Below are 12,015 nucleotides of genomic sequence, written 5' to 3' on the forward strand. Positions count from 1 at the left end.
TGATGAATTTGAATTCAGGTGCATTCATCTAGTGATAATCTTTCATGAACCAAAAGCCAAGCATAGGAAAAGATGATTAAAGGAAAATGCCTTGGCATAGCAAGGGCTATATGTGTTCACAGCCCTAGCTGGAGAAGAAATCTATGCATGCAAAAATATATATAAAGAAATGCATGTCATTCCAGACACAATAACAATGCAGGAAAGGTTGCATACATGTTGCTTGGGCAGATATTCATTTTATGAACTTGAAAGGATGGTATTACAGTCTTAGCCATAGGTAAAAAGGTTCTGGAAATGCAACTCTGAGCTTAAAACCCAACCCCCAAACATGCCTGTTTGAAAGAATTGTGTTTTGATCTCTTGCAAATTAATAAATGAAGAAGCAGATTGTCTTTTATGTTCTTGAGTCAATTTCAATTTTTTATTGGCACTTATGGGTTTCACTGTTTATGCCATTAAATGAAATCCATTTCTTTTTATGTCTTCTGCAGAATGTGAAGGATGATGGGCAGCATGTATGGAGGCTGAAACACTTCAACAAACCTGCCTATTGCAATCTTTGCTTGAACATGCTTATAGGAGTAGGCAAACAGGGCCTCTCCTGCTCATGTGAGTATACGTCCCGTTTAGCTCTGATCGTGCTCTAAACGAGATCCAGCCCTGTTCATCATCCTAATCAGGACACAGATTTTCATTAGACCAAGAATTTTCAGGTGTTGCCCTGCTTTTATGCCAAAGTGTAGAAAAAGAGGCAAACATATGAGACTCTTCTTTAGACGGTGGCATCTATTTTTACTTTCCAAAAATTCAAGGTAACTTTTGAGACAACAAACTGAATAAAATTGATACAAATCATGGCGTGGGTGTCCTAGGATCCTTGAGAATGAGTGACTACAGTCCTTAGGCACCTCCCTTTGTCGCGGCTGCAATGAGAAGTTTGGAAACTTTTGCTTCCATTTTGTATTAATTTTATAATATAAAATATTATGCATACAGTGGTACCTCGGTTTATGAACACAATTGGTTCCAGAAGTCTGTTCATAAACTGAAGCGTTCATAAACTGAAGCAAACTTTCCCATTGAAAGTAATGGAAAGTGGATTAATCTGTTCCAGACGGTCTGCGGAGTACTCAAACTGAAGTGTACTTAACCTGAAGCATGGGTGTAATTGGTTCCGGAAGTCTGTTCATAAACTGAAGCGTTCATAAACTGAAGCAAACTTTCCCATTGAAAGTAATGGAAAGTGAATTAATCTGTTCCAGATGGGTCCGCGGCGTTCGTAAACCGAAAATTCGTAAACCGAGGTGTTCATAAACCGAGGTTCCACTGTAGAATATAAAATACTGTCATGTTGTCTGAACGTGGACAAACTGTAGTTTATATTAGCTATGGTTTGCTGAAACAAGACATCTTAAAACCATAGTGTATGAAGTTGGCTTGATTAAACTACCCTCAGTTAAGATAACCTATAATTTCCCCCCGGTATGGATGACATACTAACTGGCAGTTAATAGAAGCAGAAAATGGGTAATATAGAGAAGGATGTGTGCTCTATACTTGCAGTGGCTAGTTCTTGTAATCTTAACCCATGACGTAGTATTATGTTAGAAAATGGCTTCTCTGCTCCAAGGAGAATTTTGCATCTGGAGAAGATGATTTGCCAGTCACTCCCAAAGGATTAAACTCACAACTGCTTCCTGCTTTATTTTACAGTTTATGCCAGTGCTTCTGCTAAGAGAGGATTGCTCTAGTCTGGGGCAAGTCAAAAAAGAGCATGTGCCTCTGATAGCAACGACCCATGCCTTTCTTTGGGAAACTCAAGCCCAACATAGAAAATAATGTCAGTATAGTTAAAATCATTCAGCTTGGATTTTGAGTCCCTCAACTTGATAGTACGGCACATAAGACGACAGGGCGTATAAGACGACCCCCAGCTCTTCCAGTTAAAATATAAAGTTTGGGATATACTCGCCATATATGAAATACGACCCGGTGTATAAGATGACCCCCGACTTTTGAGAAGATTTTCCTGGGTTAAAAAGTAGTCTTATACGCAAGAATATACAGTATTTTGTAGATGCACATGCTTGTCTGCAATCCATACTGTTTGCCTTGATTTACCTTTGTTGATTATCCCTCATTTATTCTAGCTATAAGGTTTTTTGTCCTCCCCTTTTCTGTTCTGTTCTTTGCAGAAGGGGGGAATAGGGTTCTGGAGGATACATTTGGGGCCGCACAACCCTCTGTGGCCAATCAAGTTGCTCCCTGCAGTATATTTGATTTATAGCTGGCCCTCCCATTGGATGTACATAATAAGTGCAAAAGCGTGGTCAGAAAGCCTTGTACATGGCTACCCTTGAAGATAAAACCTGGGAGAAATGGTGCTTTTGTTTTGAATGTGGGTGAGCTTTTGACTACTGAAGTTAGCATTAGTCCTCCTCATAGCAGTAATGTTATCTGCTGAGTCACCAGAAAAATATCAAGTTTGGAATCCATCTGATGCCCTTGTGCTCACAAGATGACTGCTGCTAACAAAAGGAGAAGGAAGGTTCCCTCTCCCCCCGGAGCCCCCAGAGCCCCTGAGATTGGCTCCAGAGGGTTGGGAGGCCTTCCAGAACTAATTGTTGGGTGGTATGGGAGCTCCAGTGGGTAGCAGGGAATCTCCTGATTTAGCAGAAACATCGACTGGATCAAAATGCTTCCATGAGCACAAGAGCATCAATTGGATTCCACTCTTGAGTCAGTATTCCATGAAACCATTTAAGCTTTATTGTACCAATAAAGGCTACAAAGTGCAGAAAAGCGATGAAGGGCAAGAGGGGAGAAGCTTTTCTGGGGAATGGAAATTGGCAAGGTGAATGATAATTGAACCTTGTGCATGATAAAATGAACAGATTTATAATGATTTCTATCTGGAAAGAAGACTACCCGAGGTTGATAAATCAATAGAGGGAATAACATAAACTTGCTGCTTTTTGCATTTGGGTTTGCCAGCTGCTCTCATGCCTATAGTTGGTAAAATATAGATATTTCCTTCTTGGCAATGACACAAACGCATTTGGCAGGCATCAATTTGTCTTCAGTATCTGCCCCTCCTTCAATTTAGGAACTATTGTTGACAAGGCAAGGGCTGATTCAGTTAAGCATTTCCTGCTCAGCCATTGAGTAGTCTTAGATTCTTACATTGACCATACTTGTTATTCGTTCATTTGTTTTATTTGTATGCTGCTTTTACACACACACACACAAAAAACACCAACAAAAACCGCTCATTCCTGCTCACAACAAGCAGGGATGAATTTCGTACAAACACTACAAAAACAAAGTATCACATCTCAATACTATAAATATTGAATTACAAGATTACATAAACAACATATAGCATCCAACAGCAAAAAATAGCCATTTCACCTTAGTCCTAGAAACACTCCTCCCATGATGTTGCTGATATTAAGCAATATTTCCTTTATTTTATGGGCTTTTGTGCTTCAGTGCAAATTGCTAGATTTGGATTTCCATGCTCCTGATACAAATAATGAATTGCCTTTTGATAACCTTAGTTATTCAAAATGTTGTTGTTGTTTAGTCGTTTAGTCATGTCCGACTCTTCGTGACCCCATGGACCATAGCATATTTTGAATAGTTATTCAAAATAGGTTTCTATAAAATTGTGTCAATAACTACATTGTTGCATTTTCAGTTTGTAAGTATACAGTCCATGAACGTTGCGTTTCGAGAGCACCAGCTTCTTGCATCAAAACATATGTGAAATCCAAAAAGAATACTGAGGTGAGCCACCATTATTGTCTTCACTGTGTTTTGGTGGGTTTCCAACGTCAATTCAAAGTGCTGGTTTTCATGTTAACACCCTAAGCAACATAGGAACCCAAGGTACAAACCTGCCTGATCTTATAAGGTAATCTTCTAAGCCTGTTGTTGGGTACTCCCTCACCCTGTGAGGACAGTTGGAGGACTAGTAGCGAGGCCTATTCAGTGATAGCATCTCCTATGTGGAATACCTTCCCCAAGCAGTTTTTTGGAGGGTGATTTCATCAAAGCTATTTAGGTGTCAGGTCAAAACCTTAAAATTTTACAAGACTTTTGATTGATAGCTTTGTTGTTGTTTTATTGTTTTTGTGGCCTGCTTGCTTGTTCTTCAATATTTGTTGACTTAAGGGTATTAACTGTTCAGTTTTATCAGTACTTTATGTGGTTCCTCTTAATAGTTTAATGTTGCTTTGCATGCTTTGGTAGAGATGTGGCTCTTTGGAAAGTGTCTTTTTTAAAAAGTAAAGAAAGGAAAGATTTTACTCCTGGCTGCACTTTTCTTTCCTAGGTCATGCATCACTTCTGGGTAGAAGGGAATTGTCCATCCAAATGTGATAAGTGCCACAAAACTGTAAAATGTTACCAAGGATTGACTGGGTTGCATTGCGTCTGGTGCCAAGTCACAGTGAGTGCCTTCGATTGATAATAATGGTTGTGATTATGCAGGCTGATGTACCACAGCATTTCCTACTGGTGCACATGTGCTCCCTGAGGCTGTGGCTAAGGGGCTGGGGGGAAAAGCTAGCACCAAAGAGTGGGGTCCTTATTCTAACCTGGGTCTGCCTTTGTGTGCATTCGAGAATTTTAAACGCTTAAAATGCACAAATGGTCTGCATGGAAGTCAATAGAGTGTGAATGCTGAATTGGGCCTCAGAAGAGGTTGGGGGAGAACCGATTCAAGTAGATTGGTTGGGAATCCAAATCAACCTTATTGGTTGTAGAATGGCTTAAGTGTGCATTAATTATGGTAAAGTGGCCTTGCCACTAAGGCGGTGAATTAGTGTGACAAGTTTTAGATTGTGGGGTGAGCAAAAGACACCCACAATAAAGCTTCAGTACTTGGAGGAAATTGAAAATTGATACATTTTTATTTTGTTGCTAGGAAACTGCCAGAAAAAAGTATTACTATTATTATTTTTTACAGTAATGATTAATATGGACAGGGTTTCAATAAAATGCCAGTCACTTTTAAATTCAGAAATGCCATGGCCAAATTATCCTTTGCTAAAGGGTATGTAACTGGCAAAAGGTATGTCTTACATACAGTGGTACCTCGGTTTATGAACACAATTGGTTCCGGAAGTCTGTTCATAAACGGAAGCGTTCATAAACTGAAGCAAACTTTCCCATTGAAAGTAATGGAAAGTGAATTAATCCGTTCCAGATGGGTCCGCGGCATTCATAAACCGAAAATTCATAAACCGAGGTGTTCGTAAACCGAGGTTCCACTGTACTTTAAAAAGATAGATTGTACCTTTATTAGTACTTACAAAAATAAGGATATGAATTACCTAAAGAAAAAAAGAATACAGACAAGGGAACAGTGATAGGGAAGATACTCTGCCCAGGGAATGAGACCACCTGTTGAACCAAATATTCGTGCACTGCCTATAAAGTCATGTTATATAACAACATAATCTTATGTAAGTGCACTCAGAAGTTAAAAAAAAACCATCAAATTCAATGGGGTTTATTCCTAGATAGCTAGGATTATAGCCTAAATTAAAAACCTCTAATCTGAAAGCTTAATTGGCTAGGACATTGCCTATAAAACAGGTAAATCTGATAACAAAAATGTTGACATGAAACAGTGCTGATTGGAAAGGAATGTACCAACTAAATTATCTTCCCCATGTTGGTGTAGTAGTTTAAGAAATGTAACCTGTAATTCTACCACATTTAACCAGGGAGTCAGTCCCATTGAACCCAGTGGAATTTTATTTTGACCAAGCTTTTTAAGGATTGCACTGATAGTACTTGTTTGCTTAGACTGCGATCCTAATCTCTGGGAGTAAGCTCTGTTGAATCCAATAGGATTTATTTCTGAGTAGACATGGTTAGGATTGTTCAGTAAAAGCCTAATTTCCAGAGACCTAGCTGTGTTAGTTCGTTGCAGCAAAAACACGTCATACCTGCAATTTGGGATAACACTTCATGTATCCGATGAAGGAGGACTTTAGTCCATGAAAGTTTATGCCATAAAAAAACTTGTTAGACTTTAAAGTGGCATAAGATTCTCTGTTACCAAGTTTCAAAGGTTATTTGATGTTAATAGATCATTGTTGTTTTGCTATTACTTTGTAAGTATCATCTTTTTCAGTTGGTCAACTTTGTAAAAGTTAGTAACATGACTTTTACATACATATTTACTAAGTAATGCTTTCTGTGTGAAATCAATCCCAGTGCTACTTATTCATGTTATATTTGAGTTTTGTACTTTCATCTAAAATTGGTCACCTTCAAAGTTTAATTATTATTGTTTTTTTACATCGTAACAGCTCAGTGTATTTCAGCACACTCACATTGGCCGACTCCTGTGACATTTATATTCTTAATGATATTTTTTTTTCCCCTCTCTCTCTCATTATAGCTGCATAACAAATGTGCATCACACCTCAAACCTGAATGTGATTGTGGCGTTCTGAAGGATCATATTCTACCACCCACATCTATCTGCCCTGTAGTATTGGTAAGTTCTTGTTCATCCATTTCAAAAGAGCTCTTCTGCATTAAAGGCATCTTAAGGCTACAGGAGAGCTTCAAGGCTGCTGTTACTACAGCCTTGTGCTGACAGCACAATCTAAACAAAATGCTAACTCACTAACGATAGTATGTTGTATTTCCCTCTTCCTTTATGTAACTGAATGTCTTCTAGAATGGATGCTGTAATTGAAACTGATTCTGGTTTTATCACTTAGTCATGCTGAATTTACCAGAAATTGTATAGGTCGAATACTTGCACATCCTACTTCTTTTATAGATCTAGCTTCCTAGAATGATGAAGTTATTCTTATGGGCACATTTTGCTTGGGATGCATGTTATATATCTGCAATGCTAAGGGCTCTGATCTCCACCGGAGGTTACCTGGAATGATGGCCTTGGCCTTGCAGCAAGCAATGCATCAACATTATATGTTTTATGCTGCTAGACTGAGCAGTAAATTTACCCGTCTACAAATATAATTACTCAATGAAAAGGGCAATACAGATGCTCTGTGAAGAGCGCTACGAAGAGCTTTTGAGACGGACCTTCAAAGCTTATATGTCAATAGAGTTGTGCAACCCTGTCGCAATCCTCTCCACCCGGAGGGGGAAAAAAGCTTGTTTGATTTGAGCGATGATGTCTATTGAACACTTCTGGAAAAATACAGGTATTTGTAGGATAGGGGGCCTTGGGAGTAGTGCCGTGTTTCTCCAAAAATAAGACACTGTCTTATATTTATTTTTCCTTAAAAAAAACACATGGTGGCTTATTTTCAGGGGATGTCTTTTTTTTATTAAGTATGGTACAGTTTAACCTACAAGGTTGAACTGTCTATCACTATGGCTTATTTTCGGGGTATGGCTTATTTTCGGAGCATGCCTTATTTTTTGGGGGGGGTATGGCTTATTTTCTGGGTATGGTTTATTTTCGGAGAAACACGGTAGTAACAGAAGAAGCAAAATAATCTTGTAGGACTCTGGTGCTCATAATTCCATATAACTGGGGATCTGTCAATGCCCTAGCCTGACTCTGACTTCTGAAATTTGTGCAGGCATCAGCCTTTGATTTTGCACTCCAGAGCCATGTTAGGTGTGATCATGTTTTTTTAAAATACTACAATAAACTGAAAAATCGTGTACTCTACTAAATAGGGTACATTCTCAGAATTTAAAAAACTACAGTGGCACACATCTTAAGCTGATATGCCCAGCTCAGCATTTCTTTAACCATAAATTATGTTAATGGTGGTCTTTCTGAATACAATTGTTTTTCTTTAAATAGGCTTCAAAATTTAAAAATCGTGATGTTGCGAAACTACACTAATGAGAAATGTAAAATTTGCAAAATTCAAACTTTATGCCACTATTTTCTCTAAACAATGGCTTTTCCTTTACTGTTGTTGTTTTTTTTTTAATGAAAATTGGGTGGTAAATTAGAATGGGTAGCATTCTTGGGCTGTTTTTTTCTGTTGATAACCTGCAGCAGTCACTTCTATAAGTTAACACTGGGTAAAGAAGTACTGTAATGTGTGCCCCCCCCCAATTGCTTTGTTGATGATACACTTACAATTGCTTTTCTCCCTTTAGGGCTGGTTTAGATGTAACACTAAATGTTACATCTGTAGCATTATGAGAATAAGCCACAGAGAGCCTTAGTCTCATGTGCTCCCCTGCCCCCCCATCCTTCTCTGGCAAAGCCATGATGAGTTTAGAAGCTTCTACTTTAGATTAACTACAACTTTCCACTTCATCCACACCTGGACAAGCTGTGGTTAATCTTTACTATGATTTGTTAATCCAACTTCAAACCATGGCTCATGTTGCTGTATTCTTTCAGCTATAGTTCACCTTAAAGTTTAAGGTTTAGATGACCACTAAATACAATGGAAGGCGGGGGGGGGGGACATGCAAAACTTAAGTTTCGCTGTAGCTCATTCTCGTAATACTAAACCTGGGTGGTCGATGTGGTTTCCGCTAAGTGTTGCTGGACTCCAACTACCATCAGCATGAGCCAGCCTGGCCAGTGGTCAGGAATGATAGGAGTTGTAGTCCAAGAACCTCTACATTGGTGGAGGAAAGGATTTGAGAGAGTTGGCATTTGGGGCTTCTGACTCCACTTCTGCCTGGTTTTTGGATGTGGGCAGGTCACTCGCTTCTGCCTCATTCAGCAGTCTGTTTCCAATAAAGACCAACAAAATTACTCTGGGAACCTTACAAGCAGAACATGAGAGAATGCAGTTTCTTTGTTTGTCCCCAGCGAACTGATATCCAGAGCTATACTGCCTCTTGTAGGTCTCAAGGATTTTGAGTTGGGCATCTGTGGTTGGAACTTAATGGATGAAACCTTTTGGAGGCACTATGCAATTCTGAATGCCTGTTAAGAGTTATCTGTATTTGGGGCAGCATTTAATATGCCTTTACAGTGACATCATAATTCTGTTCATCATTGTGGAAAAGGATCCATTCACCAGCTTGGATCTATGAATTTGAACAAATGGCCAAATCTGCACAATATGTTTTTTCACAGTAGGAAATTCAGCTTTTAATCTTGGTTTTATCCCACACACATTTTGTTGAATAAGCAGTATGTGTTTGTTTGGTTCAAGTATGAAGGGGATTCTTCCCCCCCCCCCCACAATAATGTAGGAGATAATACTTTTACATTGTTGCTGTGGAACTCTTTCTTGATCTTAGGATCTTTCATTCACAGCCTAGTAACATTGTGAGTGTCTACAGATAAGATAACTTGAAGTAATGATCTTAATGGTCAGTTTTCTATGTGAATAAAATTCTGCTAATGAAGAGGCTAAACAACTGAGTTCCAATATACCTTTAATATTGTGGCTTATCCCATAGCATCATAACTTACTACATTGTTTGTCCCATGTATGTAGACATGTGTAGATACTCATCTAGAACTCTTCAAGAATAAATGCAATAACAGTACTAGGTAAACTTGTATCCCATAATAAATATCACTCTCAGAAAATAGGATTTCATGCTGGATTGTCTGGTGCACTTTGCCATGACAAATTATTGTCGCTTTCCTCACCCCCCACTTTTTAAGGACACCACGTTATCATGAATAGCCTCACCTCAACACATGGTGGGCCCAGGTCCTTCCAAATTTGGATGTGCCCTTTTATTGGCTTAGATTGCTGACTGTCACGACGCATCCCAGATAAGGAAGGCATACGTGTAATAGTTAACTTTCTATTGGCAAGAGAAACACTGACAGCAGCTTCCATTGTGTTCCACACGCTTCTAACATCTAGACACCTGCCCACAGGTCTGGGCCCAATGGAGCAGTTGCAACAACAGGGGGGGCCCTCCCCTCTTCCAGCTTATATATCCTCCTCTGATGGGTTGCATGCCTGCGACCTGAGACTTCTCCTGCATGGAAGTCTTCGCTGCTGCTCCTCCTTTTCAAGCCTGTCCTGGTTCTAGGAGACAGTGGTGCAGGGGAAGGTGGGGAAACTACTGACCCATCCCACTCCCTCCTTCCCCAGCTCTTGCCTTGCAGGTGGTGTGACACCCCATAAATCACTGCTCCCCTCTCCTGGGTTACTCCCCTTGTCCCTTGCCTTTGCCACAGACTCTTCGGATCCCTGCCCTCCTTTTTTCCTGCCACTCTCTTCCTTCTCCAAAATGTACTCATGTTGGGAGATGAATGGCACCAGTAAGGTGTCTGTCTATCTGCCTGCCTAAGTTTGCCTCTCTCCCTGTCTCCTTCCTCTCTTTGTCAAAGAAAACGCTGCAACAGCAGTATTTCAGGCCTCTTAGAAGTCTTGGGAAACATTGTTCTCTAAAGCTCCTGAGTCCATGGAAATTTTTTAATACTTCCTGGCAGTTATTGTGTGGCCAGTTACTAATGCATCTCATTTTTGTGCATTTGGATTTTCATTTTAGGTTTGTTCTTGCTGCATTTTATTGTATTATCTGTCCATTGCTCATGTTAATGAACAGTGTTTAACTTTTAGTCTGTGTGATCTCCAATTTGTATTGCTTTTTGGAGCATGGAGTGAAGATATAGTCCAGGAATTTTTTGATATTTCTCTTTTCTTGACTTTCCTGTCTTATCCAGAATGTTGTTGTCTTCCATATAAAATAAAGTTTAATAGACTCTGGAGTGCATCTTAGCCTTGTTCATTGTTCTCATCTTCACTCCAACCATCGAAAACAGAGTAATACTTCTGAGTCTCCCAGAAGGAATACTAAAACAGGGAAACTTTTACCTTTGCAGAAGTTATTCAAGAGGAACTCTGTACCTATGTGCATTGATATATTTTATGGTGATGTTTGTGACTGAAATTAAATGATTTCGGTTACAATCTGTGCATGTAGATCTCATGGTACTCTTAATAGATGCCAGAATCAGTTTATAGCTGCCCTCTTATTTCTGTAACATGTTAATTAATTCACACTGATCAAATAAATGTACATTGAGATTTGTTTCCTAATGAGGGTGCATTTAGAAGAAAGGGTTTTGCATCCTTCTGATATCCTGTGGGTAATTATATTCTAATTATATGGTATGGAGGATACTATAACTCAGTTCTGAAATTGTTCATTGGATCCAATTAATTGCATGCACATAATGAAAGTTCACGATGAGGTTGACGGGCAGTGAGTTTAAGGAAACCTTTAACTCAATTTAATCCTAGCTTTTGTATTACAATAGAATTAGATTATAACAAGGTTAGAAGCAGAGTATTGGCATGAGGTGGTTGCATGCAAGAAGAAAAAATATCTCTGCCCCTTACTATGGCTTATTTTATATGATTCTGCATATGCAACATAAATGCATGCAGTTTCAGTATTTAGATACATACTTGCTCAACTTTTTACCAGTTTGTAACAGTACTATTTTGTGAATAGAATCAGTAACAGATTACTAATACTTTCCTGCTCTGTATTATAAATGGCAGATGTCCATTTAACAAACGACAAAGATGGGGACCTCTCTCTCCACCTGCAAATAATAATGTAATAATAGGACAACTGTACTCCTGATTACTGGAGGCTTGGGCAGTACTCCCGCCCCCGTTGTTGTTGTTGTTGTTGTTGTTGTTGTTGTTTGTTTTACTATCATTTAAATATTTTAAAAGTTGGGTTTTTTGTTTCTGTAAGCCTGCAATTTAGGATCGCACCTAAAGCCAAAATCTCATATAGTCAGAACAGATTGGGTGCAATAGCAGGTGGGATTGCAAAACTCATTTTCCCCAGAGGCCAGCCTCCTTTCCAAATTTGCCAAGCGCATGAAGCTGAATGTGTACAAGTTAAATGTAAGCTGTGAGCTTACTAGGTAGACAGATAGACGGAAGGATAGATGGACCGTTTTTTTAAAAAAACAACAACCCTGTACTATGCTTCCAAATATTACTTCAGATTTGCTGTGAACCAGTGCCTCTGCACTGAAAAGAGCTCACTTTGAGGACTCAACCTCTATCTAAGCAGACTAAATATACAATTGTAGTGTTG

The 12,015-nt window shown here is 39.1% G+C and overlaps 1 protein-coding gene across 4 annotated transcripts in view; it reads left to right on the plus strand.

Moving 5' to 3' along the window:
- The window catches only part of DGKB (diacylglycerol kinase beta), a 360,345-nt gene that overhangs the window by 173,826 nt on the left and 174,504 nt on the right, over positions 1-12,015 (plus strand). For all 4 annotated transcript variants that reach the window (XM_060280745.1, XM_060280746.1, XM_060280744.1 and 1 more), the window contains 4 exons: positions 495-612; positions 3,704-3,792; positions 4,340-4,456; positions 6,422-6,520. In XM_060280745.1, coding sequence (XP_060136728.1) covers positions 495-612; positions 3,704-3,792; positions 4,340-4,456; positions 6,422-6,520 — 423 coding nt within the window. The remainder of the gene's footprint in view (positions 1-494; positions 613-3,703; positions 3,793-4,339; positions 4,457-6,421; positions 6,521-12,015) is intronic.

This window comes from Zootoca vivipara, chromosome 12 (assembly GCF_963506605.1).
Source record: "Zootoca vivipara chromosome 12, rZooViv1.1, whole genome shotgun sequence".
NCBI lineage: Eukaryota > Metazoa > Chordata > Lepidosauria > Squamata > Lacertidae > Zootoca > Zootoca vivipara.